Source organism: Oncorhynchus kisutch, linkage group LG5 (genome assembly GCF_002021735.2).
Source record: "Oncorhynchus kisutch isolate 150728-3 linkage group LG5, Okis_V2, whole genome shotgun sequence".
NCBI classification, from domain to species: domain Eukaryota; kingdom Metazoa; phylum Chordata; class Actinopteri; order Salmoniformes; family Salmonidae; genus Oncorhynchus; species Oncorhynchus kisutch.
In genome coordinates, this window is record NC_034178.2 from 78,467,946 (window position 1) to 78,492,316 (window position 24,371).

General features: G+C 45.5%; 1 protein-coding gene across 1 annotated transcript in view; it reads right to left on the reverse strand.

The window, feature by feature from the left end:
• Window positions 1–1,101: 1,101 nt before the first annotated feature.
• Window positions 1,102–24,371, reverse strand: part of LOC116374131 (uncharacterized protein KIAA1257-like) — a 46,636-nt gene continuing 23,366 nt past the window's right edge. Inside the window, exons 3-5 of the mRNA XM_031823932.1 lie at window positions 6,673–6,827; window positions 5,101–5,162; window positions 1,102–1,112 (exon numbers count right to left, since the gene is read on the reverse strand). Of these exons, the coding sequence (XP_031679792.1) occupies window positions 1,102–1,112; window positions 5,101–5,162; window positions 6,673–6,827 (228 nt within the window). The remainder of the gene's footprint in view (window positions 1,113–5,100; window positions 5,163–6,672; window positions 6,828–24,371) is intronic.

Here is a 24,371-nt window from a genome sequence, read left to right on the forward strand (position 1 = left end):
CAGAGCATGTGCAGACCAGCTGGCTGGATTGTTTACAGACATATTCAATCTCTCCCTATCCCAGTCTACTGTCCGCACTTGTTTCAAGATATCCACCATTGTTCCTGTACCCAAGAAAGCAAAGGCAACTGAACTAAATGACTATTGCCCCGTAGCACTCAATTCTGTCATCATGAAGTGCTTTGAGAGGCTAGTTATGGATCATATCAACCACATCTTATCTGCCTCCCTAGACCCACTTCAATTTGCTTACCGACCCAAAAGATCCACAGACGATGCAATCACCATCACAATGCACACTGCCCTATCCCATCTGGACAAGAGGACCTATATGTCAGAATGCTGCTCATTGACTATAGCTCAGCCTTCAATACCATAGTACCCTCCAAGCTCATCATTAAGCTCTGGGCCCTGGGTCTGAACCCCACCATGTGCCTCTGGGTCCTGGACTTCCTGACGGGTCGCCCTCAGTTGGTGCAGGTAGGAAACAACACCTCCACTTCGCTGATCCTCAACACAGAGTCCCCACAAGGGTGCTCAGCCCTCTCCTGTACTTCCTGTTCACCCATGACTGCGTGGCCACGCACGCCTCCAACTCAATCATCAAGTTTGCAGACGACATAACAGTAGTAAGCATGATTACCAACAATGACGAGACAACCTACAGGGAGGAGGTGAGGGCGCTGGAAGAGTGGGGCCAGGAAAATAACCTCTCTCTCAAAGTCAACAAAACAAAGGAGCTGATTGTGGACTTCAGTAAACACCAGAGGGAGCATGCCCCTATCCACATCGACAGGACCGAAGTGGAGAAGGTGAAGAGCTTTAAGTTCCTCGGCGTACACATCACTGATGATCTGAAATGGTCCACCCACACAGACAGTATGGGGAAGAAGAAGGCACAAGAGCCCATCTTCATCCTCAGGAGGCTGAAGAAATTTGGTTGGGCCCCTAAGACCCTCAAACTTTTACAGATGCACAATTGAGAGCATCATGTCGGGCTGTTTAACCACCTAGTACGGAAACTGCACCGCCCGCAATCGCAGGGCTCTACAGAGGGTGGTACAGTTTGCACAACGCATCCCTGAAGTCACACTGCCTGCCCTACGGGACACCTACAGCACCCAATGTCACAGGAAGGCCAAAGAGATCATCAAGAACATCAACCACCTGAGCCACTGCCGGTTCACCCCACTATCATCTAGAAGGCAAAGTCAGTACAGGTGCATCAAAGCTGGGACCGAGAGACTGAAAACAGCTTCTATCTCAAGGCCATCAGACTGTTCAATATCCATCCCTAGATGGCTACCACCTGGCTACTCAACCCTGTACCTTAGAGGCTGCTGCCCTATATACATAGACATGGAATCACTGGCCACTTTAATAATGGAATACTAGTCACTTTAATAATGTTTACATACTGCTTTACTAATCTCATATGTCCCGTTGAAGTCGGAAGTTTACATACACTTAGGTTGGAGTCATTAAAACTCATTTTTCAATCACTCCACACATTTCTGTTTAACAAACTGTAGTTTTGGCAAGTCGGTTTGGACATATACTTTGTGCATGACACAAGTAATTTTTCCAACAATTGTTACAGACAGATGATTTAACATAGAATTCACTATATTCCAATTCCAGTGGGTCAGAAGTATACATACACTCACTTGACTGTGCATTTAAACAGCTTGGAAAATTCGAGAAAATTATGTAATGGCTTTAGAAGGCTAATTGACATCATTTGAGTCAATTGGAGGTGTACCTATGGATGTATTTCAAGGCATACCTTCAACCTCAGTGCCTCCTTGCTTGAAATCATGAGAAAATCAAAAGAAATCAGCCAAGACCTCAGAAAAAAAATTGTAGACCTCTACAAGTCTGGTTTATCCTTGGGAGCAGTTTCAAAATGCCTGAAGGTACCACATTCATCTGTACAAACAATAGTACGCAAGTATAAACACCATGGGACCACGCAGCCGTCATACTGCTCAGGAAGGAGACGCGTTCTGTCTCCTAGAGATGAACGTACTTTGGTGCGAAAAGTGCAAATAAATCCCAGAACAGCAGCAAAGGACCTTGTGAAGATGCTGGAGGAAACAGGTACAAAAGTATCTATATCCACAGTAAAACGAGTCCTATATCGACATAACCTGAAAGGCCGCTCAGCAAGGAAGAAGCCACTGCTCCAAAACCGCCACAAAAAAAGCCAGACTACGGTTTGCAACTGCACATGGGGACAAAGATCCTACTGGAGAAATGTCCTCTGGTCTACTGAAACAAAATAGAACAGTTTGGACATAATGACCATTGTTATGTTTGGAGGAAAAAGGGGAAGGATTGCAAGCCAAAGAACACTATTCCAACCATGAAGCATGGTTGGCCGCATCATGTTGTGGGGGTGCTTTGCTGCAGGAGAGACTGGTGCACTTCACAAAATAGATGGCTTCATGAGGTAGGAAAATTATGTGGATATATTGAAGCAACATCTCAAGACATCAGTCAGGAAGGTAAAGCTTGGTCGCAAATGGGTCTTCCAAATGGACAATGACCCCAAGCATACTTCCAAAGTTGTGTCAAAATGACTTAAGGACAACAAAGTCAAGGTATTGGAGTGGCCATCACAAAGCCCTAACCTCAATCCTATAGACAATTTGTGGGCAGAACTGAATAAGTGTGTGTGAGCAAGGAGGCCTACAAACCTGACTCAGTTACACCAGCTCTGTACTGTTAGATACTAGTTCACTGTTGGAGCTAGGAACACAAGCATTTTGCCGCACCCGCAATAACATCTGCTACATATGTGTATGTGTGCAATCAAATTTGATTTGATTTATCACCACATCAGTAACTGACTGAATCTAGGGCCTAAACATTTGTTTAAAGAATCGCCACAGTGAGAATGTTTGTTTACATTTCAATAAAACTTCTATTAGGATTCTAAGACACCTGCATGTTTTGAGGCTGAATTAGCTAGCTACGCACATCGCTATTAAGAAATGTAGTTGTGTAGCTATCATCAAAATAAAATGCCTGCAGTAGAGAAAGTGTTTCCCAAACCTCTCCTCTACAACCAACCGACCTTTCACTTATCTTCCCCAATACCAGCAGACCTGATTAAACTGGTCAACCAATCATCAAGCCCTTGATTAGTTGAAACAGGTGTGCTAGTTCTGGACCTAATAAGTGGAATTGTCTGGGGTGCTACAGGAGATGAGTGGGAAACACTGCATTAGGAGGAGACCAGGCAGGGACAGTTTTCCAGTGCTTAGCCATGATAAGTTTCTGACCTTATGGTCATTGTAAGTATGCTTCCCTGTAAGGCTTTGATCAGGACACCGCGGAGCCGGTGTGAGATATGGGTCTGAAAACGTACCTCAATCCAGTGATGGGAGATGGCGTTGTACTCCTAATTCACCCATTATCCAAAATGCAACACGAGAAGATTGAAATACTGCTATTTTTTAGTAAACTGTCCTCATGATAGATAACTTAGGCACAGCAGCCATTATGGAATGGCACATCGCATTGAACATCAAAGGACCTGATTGGCTGACTATCCTTAGTTGTTAAATGCAACTGCCAAAATGTCTGCTGTCTGCTGTTGCTTCTACTAGTTCGCACGAGGATGAAAAGGGCAGTTTTATGAAAAACTTGATGTATTTCAGTCTTCTTTATGTAGTATTTTGAATAATGGGTCAATTAGGAGTACAAGGCAATCTCCCATTCCTAAATTGGGGTAGATTTTGAGACCAATATCACACTCCTGCTCCGCAGTGTCCTGGTTAAAGCAACCCGCCAATTAGCTAAGCCCAGTACACTGCCCCAGCCCAGATCTCAGGTCACAGATGGAGATTGTATTATGATTGTATTATGTCTATGCTTAGCTAAGCCTAGTACACTGCCCCAGCCCAGATCTCAGGTCACAGATGGAGATTGTATTATGATTGTATTATGTCTATGCTTAGCTAAGCCCAGTACACTGCCCCAGCCCAGATCTCAGGTCACAGATGGAGATTGTATTATGTCTATGCTTAGCTAAGCCCAGTACACTGCCCCAGCCCAGATCTCAGGTCACAGATGGAGATTGTATTATGTCTATGCTTAGCTAAGCCCAGTACACTGCCCCAGCCCAGATCTCAGGTCACAGATGGAGATTGTATTATGATTGTATTATGTCTATGCTTAGCTAAGCCCAGTACACTGCCCCAGCCCAGATCTCAGGTCACAGATGGAGATTGTATTATGATTGTATTATGTCTATGCTTAGCTAAGCCCAGTACACTGCCCCAGCCCAGATCTCAGGTCACAGATGGAGATTGTATTATGATTGTATTATGTCTATGCTTAGCTAAGCCCAGTACACTGCCCCAGCCCAGATCTCAGGTCACAGATGGAGATTGTATTATGTCTATGCTTAGCTAAGCCCAGTACACTGCCCCAGCCCAGATCTCAGGTCACAGATGGAGATTGTATTATGTCTATGCTTAGCTAAGCCCAGTACACTGCCCCAGCCCAGATCTCAGGTCACAGATGGAGATTGTATTATGATTGTATTATGTCTATGCTTAGCTAAGCCCAGTACACTGCCCCAGCCCAGATCTCAGGTCACAGATGGAGATTGTATTATGTCTATGCTTAGCTAAGCCCAGTACACTGCCCCAGCCCAGATCTCAGGTCACAGATGGAGATTGTATTATGTCTATGCTTAGCTAAGCCCAGTACACTGCCCCAGCCCAGATCTCAGGTCACAGATGGAGATTGTTTATTTGATTACTTCTGGCTGCCTCAGTCTAGATTTACTCCTAGACATCAGATAGATACCTCATGGAAGTTATTAACATGAACACATTCTGATTCTCCAGCTAGTTATCAGATAGATACCTCAAGACAGTTATTAACATGAACACATTCTCCAGCACACTTATATTAATGTAGCACAACATCAGTATAAAATACTATTGACAACTGAACACTAAAACACTGTTGAAAGTCTGGGTAGGCCAAAACAAATCTAACACACAACTATCTGAGTTTGGGAAATGTAAATTATTCCCAGTGATGTTATTAGAAGTTAAAACAGGTTAAAACCGCAGCTCTTACCTAGATCATTGTCTTCCCCTGGTTTGGCCTGTGGCAGCCGGAAGGTTTTGGGTCGGTCATATCTGGATCAATAAATAAGCAAGCAGACACTTTGATCCACACTTACATTGAACAACAGGTTTACATACTTATTCATTGTTGGGGCTCAGTTCAATCCGTATCGCTGAGGTTCAGCATTATATCACTACTGAAATCTAAAGTTAATATCAGATTGAGCCGAGATATGCAGCATTTACCACTGAACCAGGAACGTTGATTTAACATTTCTAACGCGCTGTTAATGGAGTTCTTCAGTACTCTAGATTCAATTGAGCCTTTAGTCCACAATCTGTGGTACAATACCTGGTTTTAGTCTCTAATCTGGGGTAAAATACCTGGCTTTAGTCCATAATGTGTGGTACAATACCTGGCTTTAGTCTATAATCTGTGGTACAATACCTGGCCTTAGTCTATAATCTGTGGTACAATACCTGGCTTTAGTCCATAATCTGTGGTACAATACCTGGCTTTAGTCTATAATCTGTGGTACAATACCTGGCCTTAGTCTATAATCTGTGGTAAAATACCTGGTTTTAGTCCATAATCTGTGGTACAATACCTGGCCTTAGTCTATAATCTGTGGTACAATACCTGGCTTTAGTCCATAATCTGTGGTACAATTCCTGGTCTTAGTCTGTAATCTGTGTTAAAATACCTGGTTTTAGTCTATAATCTGTGGTAAAATACCTGGTTTTAGTCTATAATCTGTGGTACAATACCTGGCTTTAGTCTATAATCTATGGTACAATACCTGGCTTTAGTCTATAATCTGTGGTACAATACCTGGCCAAAGTCTATAATCTGTGGTACAATACCTGTCTTTAGTCCATAATCTGTGGTACAATTCTTGGCCTTAGTCTATAATCTGTGGTACAATACCTGGCCTTAGTCTATAATCTGTGGTACAATAACTGGCTTTAGTCCATAATCTGTTGTACAATACCTGGCTTTAGTCTATAATCTGTGGTACAATACCTGGCCTTAGTCTATAATCTGTGTTACAATACCTGGCCTTAGTCTATAATATCTGGTACAATACCTGGCCTTAGTCTATAATCTGTGGTACAATACCTGGCCTTAGTCTATAATCTGTGGTACAATACCTAGCCTTAGTCTATAATCTGTGGTACAATACCTGGTTTTAGTCTCTAATATGTGGTACAATGCCTGGCTTTAGTCCATAATCTGTGGTACAATACCTGGCCTTAGTCTATAATCGGTGGTACAATTTTATGGCCTTAGTCTATAATCTGCGGTACAATACCTGGTTTTAGTCTATAATCTGTGGTACAATACCTGGCCTTAGTCTATAATCGGTGGTACAATTTTATGGCCTTAGTCTATAATCTGCGGTATAATACCTGGTTTTAGTCTATAATCTGTGGTACAATACCTGGCTTTAGTCTGTAATCTGTGTGAGTGGTACAATGCCTGGCCTTGTCTGTAATATGTGCTACAATTCCTTAGTCTGTAATCTGTGTGAGTGGTACAATGCCTGTCTTTAGTCTGTAATCTGTGTGAGTGGTACAATACCTGGCTTTAGCAGAGACCCTGTCCTTGGTGTCCCAGATTTTGAAGGTGATTTTATGAGACACCAGTTTAATGAGCAGCTCTCTGGTGACTCTAACCTTTACAGACTGAGACCAGCCTAACCACACCTGGTCCCCTTCAAGCCACGGCTTCAACACCTGGGGAGATACATACACACACCACATGGTCCGTTATACACCTGTTGGACATAATGTGCCTGGTCAGTTTGAGGACTCTACATTGAGTACCATTATATTCAATGAGAGAAAAGGAGGGTGTGTCATTGTGTTAAGATTGAGTGGGATTACATGCCCATGCCATGCCATGCCATGCCTGTCTTTCCGTTTGTCTGCTTTAGCTTTAGCTCAGAAGGCTAACACAATCATGGCATTACCTTGGTCTGTTTGTTTGTCTGCCTTGGCTTTACTCAGAAAATCAAATCACATGCGCTGAATACAATAGGTTTAGACCTTACAGTGAAATGCTTACTTACAAGCCCTTAACCAACAATACTTTAAGACGTTTTAAGAAAAAATAAGTGTTAAACTAAAAATAACAAGTAACAAATAATTAGACAGAAGCAGTAAAATAACAATAGCGAGGCTATATATAGAGTGTACCGGTAGTGTCATGGCTAATACAATCATGGCATTACCTTGGTCTGTCCGTCCGTCCGTTTAACTTCGCTTTAGCTCAGCAGGCTAACACAATCACGGCATTATCTTGGTCTCTCTCACACACACACTAACTTCCTCTCATTCTACATGTAGATTTGAGCTGTCTGTCTGTCTGTCTGTCTGTCTGTCTGTCTGGCTGGCTGGCTTAAAACCAGTCTGTCTGTCTGTCTGTCTGTCTGTCTGGCTGTCTGTCTGTCTGGCTGGCTGGCTGGCTTAAAACCAGTCTGTCTGTCTATACCGGTCTCTCTGGCTTAATATCCGTCTGTCTGTCTATACCGGTCTTTCTGTGTTCATACATGTCTGTCTGTCTATAACTGTCTGTCTGGGGTAATAACTGTCTGTCTGTCTGTCTGTCTGGGTTAATACCTGTCTTTGACAATACCTGTCTGTCTGTCTGTCTGTCTGTCTGTCTGTCTGTCTGTCTGTCTGTCTGTCTGTCTGTCTGTCAGAGTGGAGGAAGTAGCAACACAAAGCACCTTAACACAGACAGACAGACAGACAGACAGACAGACAGACAGACAGACAGACAGACAGACAGACAGACAGACAGACAGACAGACAGACAGACAGACAGACAGACAGACAGACAGACATTAACCCAGACAGACAGGTGTAGACAGACAGGTATAGATAGACAGGTATTAACCCAGACTGACAGGTGTAGATAGACAGGTATTAACCCAAACTGGCAGGTATTAATCCAGACTGACAGGTATTAACCCAGACTGACAGGTATTAACCCAGACTGACAGGTATTAACCCAGACAGACAGGTATGAACCAAGACAGACAGGTATGAACCAAGACAGACAGGTATTAAACCAGATAGACAGGTATTAAACCAGATAGACAGGTATTAACCCAGACTAACAGGTATTAACCCCAATTGACAGGTATAGATAGACAGGTATTAACCCAGACTGACAGGTATAGATAGACAGGTATTAACACAGACTGACAGGTATTAACCCAGACTGACAGGTATAGATAGACAGGTATTAACACAGACTGACAGGTATTATCCCAGACTGACAGGTATTACCCCAGACTGACAGGTATTATCCCAGACTGACAGGTATTAACCAAGACTGACAGGTATAGATAGACAGGTATTAATCCAGACTGACAGGTATTAACCCAGACTGACAGGTATAGATAGACAGGTATTAACCCAGACTGATAGGTATGAATCCAGACTGACAGGTGTAGATAGACAGGTATTAACCCAGACTGACAGGTGTAGATAGACAGGTATTAACCCAGACTGACAGTTATTTATAGACAGGTATTACCCCAGACTGACAGGTATAGATAGACAGGTATTAACCCAGACTGATAGGTATTAATCCAGACTGACAGGTGTAGATAGACAGGTATTAATCCAGACTGACAGGTATTAATCCAGACTGACAGGTATTAATCCAGACTGACAGGTGTAGATAGACAGGTATTAATCCAGACTGACAGGTATTAACCCAGACTGACAGGTATAGATAGACAGGTATTAACCCAGACTGATAGGTATGAATCCAGACTGACAGGTGTAGATAGACAGGTATTAACCCAGACTGATAGGTATTAATCCAGACTGACAGGTGTAGATAGACAGGTATTAACCCAGACTGACAGTTATTTATAGACAGGTATTACCCCAGACTGACAGGTATAGATAGACAGGTATTAACCCAGACTGATAGGTATTAATCCAGACTGACAGGTGTAGATAGACAGGTATTAATCCAGACTGACAGGTATTAATCCAGACTGACAGGTATTAATCCAGACTGACAGGTGTAGATAGACAGGTATTAACCCAGACTGACAGTTATTTATAGACAGGTATTACCCCAGACTGACAGGTGTAGATGTAGAGGGCACGTATAGAGGGCATGACAAAGCCTATTCCCCCTCAGGAAACTGAAAAGATTTGGCATGGGTCCTGAGATCCTCAAAAGGTTCTACAGCTGCAACATCGAGAGCATGTTGGTTGCATCACTGCCTGGTACAGCAATTGCTCGGCTTCTGACCGCAAGGCACTACAGAGGGTAGTGCGTACGGCCCAGTACATCACTGGGGCTAAGCTTCCTGCCATCCAGGACCTCTACACCAGGCGGTGTCAGAGGAAGGACGTAAAAATTGTAAAAGACCCCAGCCACCCCAGTCATAGACTGTTCTCTCTACTACCACATGGCAAGTGGTACCGGAGTGCCAAGTCTAGGACAAAAAGGCTTCTCAACAGTTTTTACCCCCAAGCCATAAGACTCCTGAACAGGTAACCAGATGGTTACCTGGACTATTTGCATTGTGTGCCCCCCCTGTTTTACGCTGCTGCTACTCTCTGTTTATCATATATGTATAGACACTTTAACCATATCTACATGTACATACTACCTCAATTGGGCTGACCAACCACATTGGCTAACCGGGCTATCTGCATTGTGTCCCACCACCCCCTCTAACCCCTCTTTTACGCTACTGCTATTCTCTGTTCATCATATATGCATAGTCACTTTAACCATATCTACATGTACATACTACCTCAATAAGCCTGACTAACTGGTGTCTGTATATAGCCTCGCTACTCTATGGCCTCGCTACTGTATATAGCCTTCCTACTCTATGGCCTCGCTACTGTATATAGCCTTCCTACTCTATGGCCTCGCTACTGTATATAGCCTTCCTACTCTATGGCCTCGCTACTGTATATAGCCTTCCTACTCTATGGCCTCGCTACTGTATATAGCCTTCCTACGCTATGGCCTCGCTACTGTATATAGCCTTCCTACTCTATGGCCTCGCTACTGTATATAGCCTTCCTACTCTATGGCCTCGCTACTGTATATAGCCTTCCTACTCTATGGCCTCGCTACTGTATATAGCCTTCCTACTCTATGGCCTCGCTACTGTATATAGCCTTCCTACTCTATGGCCTCGCTACTGTATATAGCCTTCCTACTCTATGGCCTCGCTACTGTATATAGCCTTGCTACTCTATGGCCTCGCTACTGTATATAGCCTTCCTACTCTATGGCCTCGCTACTGTATATAGCCTTGCTACTCTATGGCCTCGCTACTGTATATAGCCTTCCTACTCTATGGCCTCGCTACTGTATATAGCCTTGCTACTCTATGGCCTCGCTACTGTATATAGCCTTCCTACTCTATGGCCTCGCTACTGTATATAGCCTTCCTACTCTATGGCCTCGCTACTGTATATAGCCTTCCTACTCTATGGCCTCGCTACTGTATATAGCCTTCCTACTCTATGGCCTCGCTACTGTATATAGCCTTGCTACTCTATGGCCTCGCTACTGTATATAGCCTTCCTACTCTATGGCCTCGCTACTGTATATAGCCTTCCTACTCTATGGCCTCGCTACTGTATATAGCCTTCCTACTCTATGGCCTCGCTACTGTATATAGCCTTCCTACTCTATGGCCTCGCTACTGTATATAGCCTTCCTACTCTATGGCCTCGCTACTGTATATAGCCTTGCTACTCTATGGCCTCGCTACTGTATATAGCCTTCCTACTCTATGGCCTCGCTACTGTATATAGCCTTGCTACTCTATGGCCTCGCTACTGTATATAGCCTTCCTACTCTATGGCCTCGCTACTGTATATAGCCTTGCTACTCTATGGCCTCGCTACTGTATATAGCCTTCCTACTCTATGGCCTCGCTACTGTATATAGCCTTCCTACTCTATGGCCTCGCTACTGTATATAGCCTTCCTACTCTATGGCCTCGCTACTGTATATAGCCTTCCTACTCTATGGCCTCGCTACTGTATATAGCCTTGCTACTCTATGGCCTCGCTACTGTATATAGCCTTCCTACTCTATGGCCTCGCTACTGTATATAGCCTTCCTACTCTATGGCCTCGCTACTGTATATAGCCTTCCTACTCTATGGCCTCGCTACTGTATATAGCCTTCCTACTCTATGGCCTCGCTACTGTATATAGCCTTCCTACTCTATGGCCTCGCTACTGTATATAGCCTTGCTACTCTATGGCCTCGCTACTGTATATAGCCTTGCTACTCTATGGCCTCGCTACTGTATATAGACTTCCTACTCTATGGCCTCGCTACTGTATATAGCCTTGCTACTCTATGGCCTCGCTACTGTATATAGCCTTCCTACTCTATGGCCTCGCTACTGTATATAGCCTTCCTACTCTATGGCCTCGCTACTGTATATAGCCTTCCTACTCTATGGCCTCGCTACTGTATATAGCCTTCCTACTCTATGGCCTCGCTACTGTATATAGCCTTGCTACTCTATGGCCTCGCTACTGTATATAGCCTTCCTACTCTATGGCCTCGCTACTGTATATAGCCTTGCTACTCTATGGCCTCGCTACTGTATATAGCCTTCCTACTCTATGGCCTCGCTACTGTATATAGCCTTCCTACTCTATGGCCTCGCTACTGTATATAGCCTTCCTACTCTATGGCCTCGCTACTGTATATAGCCTTCCTACTCTATGGCCTCGCTACTGTATATAGCCTTCCTACTCTATGGCCTCGCTACTGTATATAGCCTTCCTACTCTATGGCCTCGCTACTGTATATAGCCTTCCTACTCTATGGCCTCGCTACTGTATATAGCCTTCCTACTCTATGGCCTCGCTACTGTATATAGCCTTCCTACTCTATGGCCTCGCTACTGTATATAGCCTTGCTACTCTATGGCCTCGCTACTGTATATAGCCTTGCTACTCTATGGCCTCGCTACTGTATATAGCCTTCCTACTCTATGGCCTCGCTACTGTATATAGCCTTGCTACTCTATGGCCTCGCTACTGTATATAGCCTTGCTACTCTATGGCCTCGCTACTGTATATAGCCTTCCTACTCTATGGCCTCGCTACTGTATATAGCCTTCCTACTCTATGGCCTCGCTACTGTATATAGCCTTCCTACTCTATGGCCTCGCTACTGTATATAGCCTTCCTACTCTATGGCCTCGCTACTGTATATAGCCTTCCTACTCTATGGCCTCGCTACTGTATATAGCCTTCCTACTCTATGGCCTCGCTACTGTATATAGCCTTCCTACTCTATGGCCTCGCTACTGTATATAGCCTTCCTACTCTATGGCCTCGCTACTGTATATAGCCTTGCTACTCTATAGCCTCGCTACTGTATTTAGCCTTGCTACTCTATGGCCTCGCTACTGTATATAGCCTTCCTACTCTATGGCCTCGCTACTGTATATAGCCTTCCTACTCTATGGCCTCGCTACTGTATATAGCCTTGCTACTCTATGGCCTCGCTACTGTATATAGCCTTGCTACTCTATGGCCTCGCTACTGTATATAGCCTTCCTACTCTATGGCCTCGCTACTGTATATAGCCTTGCTACTCTATGGCCTCGCTACTGTATTTAGCCTTCCTACTCTATGGACTCGCTACTGTATATAGCCTTGCTACTCTATGGCCTCGCTACTGTATTAGCCTTCCTACTCTATGGCCTCGCTACTGTATATAGCCTTGCTACTCTATGGCCTCGCTACTGTATATAGCCTTGCTACTCTATGGCCTCGCTACTGTATATAGCCTTCCTACTCTATGGCCTCGCTACTGTATATAGCCTTCCTACTCTATGGCCTCGCTACTGTATATAGCCTTCCTACTCTATGGCCTCGCTACTGTATATAGCCTTCCTACTCTATGGCCTCGCTACTGTATATAGCCTTCCTACTCTATGGCCTCGCTACTGTATATAGCCTTCCTACTCTAATGGCCTCGCTACTGTATATAGCCTTGCTACTCTATAGCCTCGCTACTGTATTTAGCCTTGCTACTCTATGGCCTCGCTACTGTATATAGCCTTCCTACTCTATGGCCTCGCTACTGTATATAGCCTTCCTACTCTATGGCCTCGCTACTGTATATAGCCTTCCTACTCTATGGCCTCGCTACTGTATATAGCCTTCCTACTCTATGGCCTCGCTACTGTATATAGCCTTGCTACTCTATGGCCTCGCTACTGTATATAGCCTTCCTACTCTATGACCTCGCTACTGTATATAGCCTTCCTACTCTATAGCCCCTCTACTGTATATAGCCTTCCTACTCTATGGCCTCGCTACTGTATATAGCCTTCCTACTCTATGGCCTCGCTACTGTATATAGCCTTGCTACTCTATGGCCTCGCTACTGTATATAGCCTTCCTACTCTATGGCCTCGCTACTGTATATAGCCTTCCTACTCTATGGCCTCAGCTACTGTATATAGCCTTCCTACTCTATGGCCTCGCTACTGTATATAGCCTTGCTACTCTATGGCCTCGCTACTGTAATATAGCCTTGCTACTCTATGGCCTCGCTACTGTATATAGACTTCCTACTCTATGGCCTCGCTACTGTATATAGCCTTGCTACTCTATGGCCTCGCTACTGTATATAGCCTTCCTACTCTATGGCCTCGCTACTGTATATAGCCTTCCTACTCTATGGCCTCGCTACTGTATATAGCCTTCCTACTCTATGGCCTCGCTACTGTATATAGCCTTCCTACTCTATGGCCTCGCTACTGTATATTAGCCTTGCTACTCTATGGCCTCGCTACTGTATATAGCCTTCCTACTCTATGGCCTCGCTACTGTATATAGCCTTGCTACTCTATGGCCTCGCTACTGTATATAGCCTTCCTACTCTATGGCCTCCGCTACTGTATATAGCCTTCCTACTCTATGGCCTCGCTACTGTATATAGCCTTCCTACTCTATGGCCTCGCTACTGTATATAGCCTTCCTACTCTATGGCCTCGCTACTGTATATAGCCTTCCTACTCTATGGCCTCGCTACTGTATATAGCCTTCCTACTCATGGCCTCGCTACTGTATATAGCCTTCCTACTCTATGGCCTCGCTACTGTATATAGCCCTTCCTACTCTATGGCCTCGCTACTGTATATAGCCTTCCTACTCTATGGCCTCGCTACTGTATATAGCCTTGCTTACTCTATGGCCTCGCTACTGTATATAGCCCTTGCTACTCTATGGCCTCGCTACTGTATATAGCCTTCCTACTCTATGGCCTCGCTACTGTATATAGCCTTGCTACTCTATGGCCTCGCTACTGTATATAGCCTTGCTACTCTATGGCCTCGCTACTGTATATAGCCTTCCTACTCTATGGCCTCGCTACTGTATATAGCCTTCCTACTCTATGGCCTCGCTACTGTATATAGCCTTCCTACTCTATGGCCTCGCCTACTGTATATAGCCTTCCTACTCTATGGCCCTCGCTACTGTATATAGCCTTCCCTACTCTATGGCCTCGCTACTGTATATAGCCTTCCTACTCTATGGCCTCGCTACTGTATATGCCTTCCTACTCTATGGCCTCGCTACTGTATATAGGCCTTCCTACTCTATGGCTCTCGCTACTGTATATAGCCTTCCTTACTCTATGGCCTCGCTACTGTATATAGCCTTGCTACTCTATAGCCTCGCTACTGTATTTAGCCTTGCTACTCTATGGCCTCGCTACTGTATATAGCCTTCCTACTCTATGGCCTCGCTACTGTATATAGCCTTCCTACTCTATGGCCTCGCTACTGTATATAGCCTTGCTACTCTATGGCCTCGCTACTGTATATAGCCTTGCTACTCTATGGCCTCGCTACTGTATATAGCCTTCCTACTCTATGGCCTCGCTACTGTATATAGCCTTGCTACTCTATGGCCTCGCTACTGTATATAGCCTTCCTACTCTATGGCCTCGCTACTGTATATAGCCTTGCTACTCTATGGCCTCGCTACTGTATATAGCCTTCCTACTCTATGGCCTCGCTACTGTATATAGCCTTGCTACTCTATGGCCTCGCTACTGTATATAGCCTTGCTACTCTATGGCCTCGCTACTGTATATAGCCTTCCTACTCTATGGCCTCGCTACTGTATATAGCCTTCCTACTCTATGGCCTCGCTACTGTATATAGCCTTCCTACTCTATGGCCTCGCTACTGTATATAGCCTTCCTACTCTATGGCCTCGCTACTGTATATAGCCTTCCTACTCTATGGCCTCGCTACTGTATATAGCCTTCCTACTCTATGGCCTCGCTACTGTATATAGCCTTGCTACTCTATGGCCTCGCTACTGTATATAGCCTGCTACTCTATGTCCCTCGCTACTGTATATAGCCTTCCTACTCTATGGCCTCCGACTACTGTATATAGCCTTCCTACTCTATGGCCTCGCTACACTGTATATAGCCTTCCTACTCTATGGCCTCGCTACTGTATATAGCCTTGCTACTCTATGGCCTTCGCTACTGTATATAGCCTTGCTACTCTATGGCCTCGCTACTGTTATATAGCCTTCCTACTCTATGGCTCGCTACTGTATATAGCCTTGCTACTCTATGGCCTCGCTACTGTATTAGCCTTCCTACTCTATGGCTCGCTACTGTATATAGCCTTCGCTACTCTATGGCCTCGCTACTGTATTAGCCTTGCTACTATGGCCTCGCTACTGTATATTAGCCTTGCTACTCTATGGCCTCGCTACTGTATATAGCCTTCCTACTCTATGGCCTCGTTACTTATATAGCCTTCCTTACCTTCTATGGCCTCGCTAACTGGTAATAGCCTTGCCTACTCTATGGCCTCGCTACTGTATATAGCCTTCCTACTCTATGGCCTCGCTACTGTATATAGCCTTCCTACTCTATGGCCTCGCTACTGTATATAGCCTTCCTACTCTATGGCCTCGCTACTGTATATAGCCTTCCTACTCTATGGCCTCGCTACTGTATATAGCCTTCCTACTCTATGGCCTCGCTACTGTATATAGCCTTCCTACTCTATGGCCTCGCTACTGTATATAGCCTTCCTACTCTATGGCCTCGCTACTGTATATAGCCTTCCTACTCTATGGCCTCGCTACTGTATATAGCCTTGCTACTCTATGGCCTCGCTACTGTATATAGCCTTGCTACTCTATGGCCTCGCTACTGTATATAGCCTTCCTACTCTATGGCCTCGCTACTGTATATAGCCTTGCTACTCTATGGCCTCGCTACTGTATATAGCCTTGCTACTCTATGGCCTCGCTACTGTATATAGCCTTCCTACTCTATGGCCTCGCTACTGTATATAGCCTTCCTACTCTATGGCCTCGCTACTGTATATAGCCTTGCTACTCTAATGGCCTTCGCTACGGTATATAGCCTTCCTACTCTATGGCCTCGCTACTGTATATAGCCTTCCTACTCTATGGCCTCGCTACTCTTATTAAAGCCTTCTACTCTATTGGACTCGCTACTGTATATAGCCTTGCTACTCTATGGCCTCGCTACTGTATATAGCCTTCCTACCTATGGCCTCGCTACTGTATATAGCCTTGCTACTCTATGGCCTCGCTACTGTATATAGCCTTCCTACTCTATGGCTCTGCTACTGTATATAGCCTTGCTACTCTATGGCCTCGCTACTGTATATAGCCTTCCTACTCTATGGCCTCGCTACTGATAAGCCTTGGCTACTCTATTAGCCTAGCTACTGTAGATACCTTCTACTCTATGGCCTCGCTACTGTATATAGCCTTCCTACTCTATGGCCTCGCTACTGTATATAGCCTTCCTACTCTATGGCCTCGCTACTGTATATAGCCTTGCTACTCTATGGCCCTCGCTACTGTATATAGCCTTCCTACTCTATGGCCTCGCTACTGTATATAGCCTTGCTACTCTATTGCCTCGCTACTGTATATAGCCTTCCTACTCTATGGCCTCGCTACTGTATAAGCCTTGCTACTCTATGGCCTCGCTACTGTATATAGCCTTCCTACTCTATGGCCTCGCTACTGTATATAGCCTTGCTACTCTTGGCCATCGCTACTGTATATAGCCCTTCCTACTCTATGGCCTCGCTACTGTATACTAGCCTTCCTACTCTATGGCCTCGCTACTGTATATAGCCTTCCTACTCTAATGGCCTCGCTACTGTATATAGCCTTCTACTCTATGGCCTCGCTACGGTATATAGCCTTCCTACTCTATGGCCTCGCTACTGTATATAGCCTTGCTACTCTATGGCCTCGCTACTGTATATAGCCTTCCTACTCTATGGCCTCGCTACTGTATATAGCCTTGCTACTCTATGGCCTCGCTACTGTATATAGCCTTCTACTCTATGGCCTCGCTACTGTATATAGCCTTCCTACTCTATGGCCTCGCTACTGTATATAGCCTTCCTACTCTATGGCCTCGCTACTGTATATAGCCTTCCTACTCTATGGCCTCGCTACTGTATATAGCCTTCCTACTCTATGGCCTCGCTACTGTATATAGCCTTCCTACTCTATGGCCTCGCTACTGTATATAGCCTTCCTACTCTATGGCCTCGCTACTGTATATAGCCTTCCTACTCTATGGCCTCGCTACTGTATATAGCCTTCCTACTCTATGGCCTCGCTACTGTATATAGCCTTCCTACTCTATGGCCTCGCTACTGTATATAGCCTTCCTACTCTATGGCCTCGCTACTGTATATAGCCTTGCTACTCTATGGCCTCGCTACTGTATATAGCCTTCCTACTCTATGGCCTCGCTACTGTATATAGCCTTCCTACTCTATGGCCTCGCTACTGTATATAGCCTTCCTACTCTATGGCCTCGCTACTGTATATAGCCTTGCTACTCTATGGCCTCGCTACTGTATATAGCCTTCCTACTCTATGGCCTCGCTACTGTATATAGCCTTGCTACTCTATGGCCTCCGCTACTGGTATATAGCCTTCCCTACTCTAATGGCCTCGCTAGCTGTATATAGCCTTGCTTACTCTAATAGCCCTCCGCTACTGTATATAGGCCTTCCTACTCTATGGCCCGGCTTACTGTATATAGCCTTGCCACCTCTATGGCTCGCTGACTGTATATAGCTTCCTACTCTATGGGCCTCCGCTACTGTATATAGCCTTCCTCCTCTATGGCCTCGCTACTGTATTATAGCCTTCCTACTCTATGGCCTCGCTACTGTATATAGCTTCCTAACTTATGGCCTCGCTACTGTATATAGCCTTCCTACTCTATGGCCTCGCTACTGTATATAGCCTTGCTACCTCTATGGCCTCGCTACTGTATATAGCCTTCCTACTCTATGGCCTCGCTACTGTATATAGCCTTGCTACTCTATGGCCTCGCTACTGTATATAGCCTTCCTACTCTATGGCCTCGCTACTGTATATAGCCTTCCTACTCTATGGCCTCGCTACTGTATATAGCCTTCCTACTCTATGGCCTCGCTACTGTATATAGCCTTGCCTACTCTATGGCCTCGCTACTGTATATAGCTTCCTCTCTATGGCCTCGTACTGTATATAGCCTTCCTACTCTATGGCCTCGCTACGGTATATAGCCTTCTACTCTATGGCCTCGTACTGTATATAGCCTTGCTACTCTATGGCCTCGCTACTGTATATAGCCTTCCTACTCTATGGCCTCGCTACTGTATATAGCCTTCCTACTCTATGGCCTCCTACTGTATATACCTGCTACTCGTATGGCCTCGCTACTGTATATAGCCTTCGCTACTCTATGGCCTCGCTACTGTATATAGCCTTCCTACTCTATGGCCTCGCTACGTATATAGCCTTCCTACTCTATGGCCTCGCTACTGTATATAGCCTTCCTACTCTATGGCCCTCGCTACTGTATATGCCTTCCTACTCTATGGCCTCCTACTGTATATAGCCTTCTACTCTATGGCCTCGCTACTGTATATAGCCTTCCCTACTCTATGGGCCTCGCTACTGTATATAGCCTTGCTACTCTATGGCCCTCGCTACTGTATATAGCCTTCCTACTCTATGGCCTCGCTACTGTATATAGCCTTCCTACTCTATGGCCTCGCTACTGTATATAGCCTTCCTACTCTATGGCCTCGCTACTGTATATAGCCTTCCTACTCTATGGCCTCGCTACTGTATTAGCCTTCTACTCTATGGCATCGCTACTGTATATAGCCTTCTACTCTATGGCCTCGCTACTGTATTAGCCTTCCTACTCTATGGCCTCGCTACTGTATATAGCCTTCCTACTCTATGGCCTCGCTACTGTATATAGCCTTGCTACTCTATGGCCTCGCTACTGTATATAGCCTTCCTACTCTATGGCCTCGCTACTGTATATAGCCTTGCTACTCTATGGCCTCGCTACTGTATATAGCCTTCCTACTCTATGGCCTCTCTACTGTATATAGCCTTGCTACTCTATGGCCTCGCTACTGTATATAGCCTTCCTACTCTATGGCCTCGCTACTGTATATAGCCTTGCTACTCTATGGCCTCGCTACTGTATATAGCCTTGCTACTCTATGGCCTCACTACTGTATATAGCCTTGCTACTCTATGGCCTCGCTACTGTATATAGCCTTCCTACTCTATGGCCTCTCTACTGTATATAGCCTTGCCTACTCTATGGCCTCGCTACTGTATATAGCCTTCCTACTCTATTGGCCTCGCTACTGTATATAGCCTTGCTACTCTATGGCCTCGCTACTGTATATAGCCTTGCTACTCTATGGCCTCGCTACTGTATATAGCCTTGCTACTCTATGGCCTCGCTACTGTATATAGCCTTCCTACTCTATGGCCTCGCTACTGTATAGAGCCTTGCTACTCTATGGCCTCGCTACTGTATATAGCCTTGCTACTCTATGGCCTCGCTACTGTATATAGCCTTCCTACTCTATGGCCTCGCTACTGTATATAGCCTTGCTACTCTATGGCCTCGCTACTGTATATAGCCTTCCTACTCTATGGCCTCGCTACTGTATATAGCCCTTGCTACTCTATGGCCTCGCTACTGTATAGCCTTCCTACTCTATGGCCTCGCTACTGTATATAGCCTTGCTACTCTATGGCCTCGCTACTGTATATAGCCTTGCTACTCTATGGCCTCGCTACTGTATATAGCCTTCCTACTCTATGGCCTCGCTACTGTATGTAGCCTTCCTAATCTATGGCCTCGCTACTGTATGTAGCCTTGCTACTCTATGGCCTCGCTACTGTATATAGCCTTGCTACTCTATGGCCTCGCTACTGTATATAGCCTTCCTACTCTATGGCCTCGCTATTTTATATAGCCTTGCTACTCTATGGCCTCGCTACTGTATATAGCCTTCCTACTCTATGGCCTCGCTACTGTATATAGCCTTGCTACGCTATGGCCTCGCTACTGTATATAGCCTTGCTACTCTATGGCCTCGCTACTGTATATAGCCTTCCTACTCTATGGCCTCGCTACTGTATGTAGCCTTCCTACTCTATGGCCTCGCTACTGTATATAGCCTTCCTACTCTATGGCCTCGCTACTGTATGTAGCCTTGCTACTCTATGGCCTCGCTACTGTATATAGCCTTGCTACTCTATGGCCTCGCTACTGTATAGAGCCTTGCTACTCTATGGCCTCGCTACTGTATATAGCCTTCCTACTCTATAGCCCCTCTACTGTATTTAGCCTTGCTACTCTATGGCCTCGCTACTGTATAGAGCCTTCCTACTCTATAGCCCCTCTACTGTATATAGCCTTGCTACCTCTATGGCCTCGCTACTGTATATAGCCTTGCTACTCTATGGCCTCGCTACTGTATAGAGCCTTGCTACTCTATGGCCTCGCTACTTGTATATAGCCTTCCTACTCTATGGCCTCGCTACTGTATATAGCCTTCCTACTCTATGCCCTCGCTACTCTATGCCCCTCGGCCCTACTGTCATATAGCCTTCCTACTCTATGGCCTCGCTACTGTATATAGCCTTCCTCTCTATGGCCTCGCTACTGTATTATAGCCTTGCTACTCTATGGCCTCGCTACTGTATATAGCCTTGCTACTCTATGGCCTCGCTACTGTATATAGCCTTCTACTCTATGGCCTCGCTACTGTATAAGCCTTCCTACTCTATGGCCTCGCTACTGTATATAGCCTTCAAACTCTATGGCCTCGCTACTGTATTTAGCCTTCCTACTCTATGGCCTCGCTACTGTATATAGCCTTCCTACTCTATGGCCTCGCTACTGTATATAGCCTTCCTACTCTATGGCCTCGCTACTGTATATAGCCTTCCTACTCTATGGCCTCGCTACTGTATATAGCCTTCCTACTCTATGGCCTCGCTACTGTATATAGCCTTCCTACTCTATGGCCTCGCTACTGTATATAGCCTTCCTACTCTATGGCCTCGCTACTGTATATAGCCTTCCTACTCTATGGCCTCGCTACTGTATATAGCCTTCCTACTCTATGGCCTCTCTACTGTATATAGCCTTGCTACTCTATGGCCTCGCTACTGTATATAGCCTTCCTACTCTATGGCCTCGCTACTGTATATAGCCTTGCTACTCTATGGCCTCGCTACTGTATATAGCCTTGCTACTCTATGGCCTCGCTACTGTATATAGCCTTGCTACTCTATGGCCTCGCTACTGTATATAGCCTTGCTACTCTATGGCCTCGCTACTGTATATAGCCTTCCTACTCTATAGCCCCTCTACTGTATATAGCCTTGCTACTCTATGGCCTCGCTACTGTATATAGCCTTCCTACTCTATAGCCCCTCTACTGTATATAGCCTTGCTACTCTATGGCCTCGCTACTGTATATAGCCTTGCTACTCTATGGCCTCGCTACTGTATATAGCCTTGCTACTCTATGGCCTCGCTACTGTATATAGCCTTCCTACTCTATGGCCTCGCTACTGTATATAGCCTTGCTACTCTATGGCCTCGCTACTGTATATAGCCTTGCTACTCTATGGCCTCGCTACTGTATATAGCCTTGCTACTCTATGGCCTCGCTACTGTATATAGCCTTCCTACTCTATGGCCTCGCTACTGTATATAGCCTTGCTACTCTATGGCCTCGCTACTGTATATAGCCTTGCTACTCTATGGCCTCGCTACTGTATATAGCCTTCCTACTCTATGGCCTCGCTACTGTATATAGCCTTGCTACTCTATGGCCTCGCTACTGTATATAGCCTTGCTACTCTATGGCCTCGCTACTGTATATAGCCTTGCTACTCTATGGCCTCGCTACTGTATATAGCCTTCCTACTCTATGGCCTCGCTACTGTATATAGCCTTCCTACTCTATGGCCTCGCTACTGTATATAGCCTTGCTACTCTATGGCCTCGCTACTGTATATAGCCTTGCTACTCTATGGCCTCGCTACTGTATATAGCCTTGCTACTCTATGGCCTCGCTACTGTATAGAGCCTTGCTACTCTATGGCCTCGCTACTGTATATAGCCTTCCTACTCTATAGCCCCTCTACTGTATTTAGCCTTGCTACTCTATGGCCTCGCTACTGTATAGAGCCTTCCTACTCTATGCCCCTCTACTGTATATAGCCTTGCTACTCTATGGCCTCGCTACTGTATATAGCCTTGCTACTCTATGGCCTCGCTACTGTATATAGCCTTGCTACTCTATGGCCTCGCTACTGTATATAGCCTTGCTACTCTATGGCCTCGCTACTGTATATAGCCTTCCTACTCTATGGCCCCTCTACTGTATATAGCCTTGCTACTCTATGGCCTCGCTACTGTATATAGCCTTCCTACTCTATGGCCCCGCTACTGTATATAGCCTTGCTACTCTATGGCCTCGCTACTGTATATAGCCTTCCTACTCTATGGCCTCGCTACTGTATATAGCCTTGCTACTCTATGGCCTCGCTACTGTATATAGCCTTGCTACTCTATGGCCTCGCTACTGTATATAGCCTTCCTACTCTATGGGCCTCGCTACTGTATATAGCCTTGCTACTCTATGGCCTCGCTACTGTATATAGCCTTCCTACTCTATGGCCTCGCTACTGTATATAGCCTTGCTACGCTATGGCCTCGCTACTGTATATAGCCTTGCTACTCTATGGCCTCGCTACTGTATATAGCCTTCCTACTCTATGGCCTCGCTACTGTATGTAGCCTTCCTACTCTATGGCCCTCGCTACTGTATATAGCCTTCCTACTCTATGGCCTCGCTACTGTATGTAGCCTTGCTACTCTATGGCCTCGCTACTGTATATAGCCTTGCTACTCTATGGCCTCGCTACTGTATAGAGCCTTGCTACTCTATGGCCTCGCTACTGTATATAGCCTTCCTACTCTATAGCCCCTCTACTGTATTTAGCCTTGCTACTCTATGGCCTCGCTACTGTATAGAGCCTTCCTACTCTATAGCCCCTCTACTGTATATAGCCTTGCTACTCTATGGCCTCGCTACTGTATATAGCCTTGCTACTCTATGGCCTCGCTACTGTATAGAGCCTTGCTACTCTATGGCCTCGCTACTGTATATAGCCTTCCTACTCTATGGCCTCGCTACTGTATATAGCCTTCCTACTCTATGGCCTCGCTACTGTATATAGCCTTCCTACTCTATGGCCTCGCTACTGTATATAGCCTTCCTACTCTATGGCCTCGCTACTGTATATAGCCTTCCTACTCTATGGCCTCGCTACTGTATATAGCCTTGCTACTCTATGGCCTCGCTACTGTATATAGCCTTGCTACTCTATGGCCTCGCTACTGTATATAGCCTTCCTACTCTATGGCCTCGCTACTGTATATAGCCTTCCTACTCTATGGCCTCGCTACTGTATATAGCCTTCCTACTCTATGGCCTCGCTACTGTATATAGCCTTCCTACTCTATGGCCTCGCTACTGTATATAGCCTTCCTACTCTATGGCCTCGCTACTGTATTTAGCCTTCCTACTCTATGGCCTCGCTACTGTATATAGCCTTCCTACTCTATGGCCTCGCTACTGTATTTAGCCTTCCTACTCTATGGCCTCGCTACTGTATATAGCCTTCCTACTCTATGGCCTCTCTACTGTATATAGCCTTCCTACTCTATGGCCTCGCTACTGTATATAGCCTTCCTACTCTATGGCCTCTCTACTGTATATAGCCTTGCTACTCTATGGCCTCGCTACTGTATATAGCCTTCCTACTCTATGGCCTCGCTACTGTATATAGCCTTGCTACTCTATGGCCTCGCTA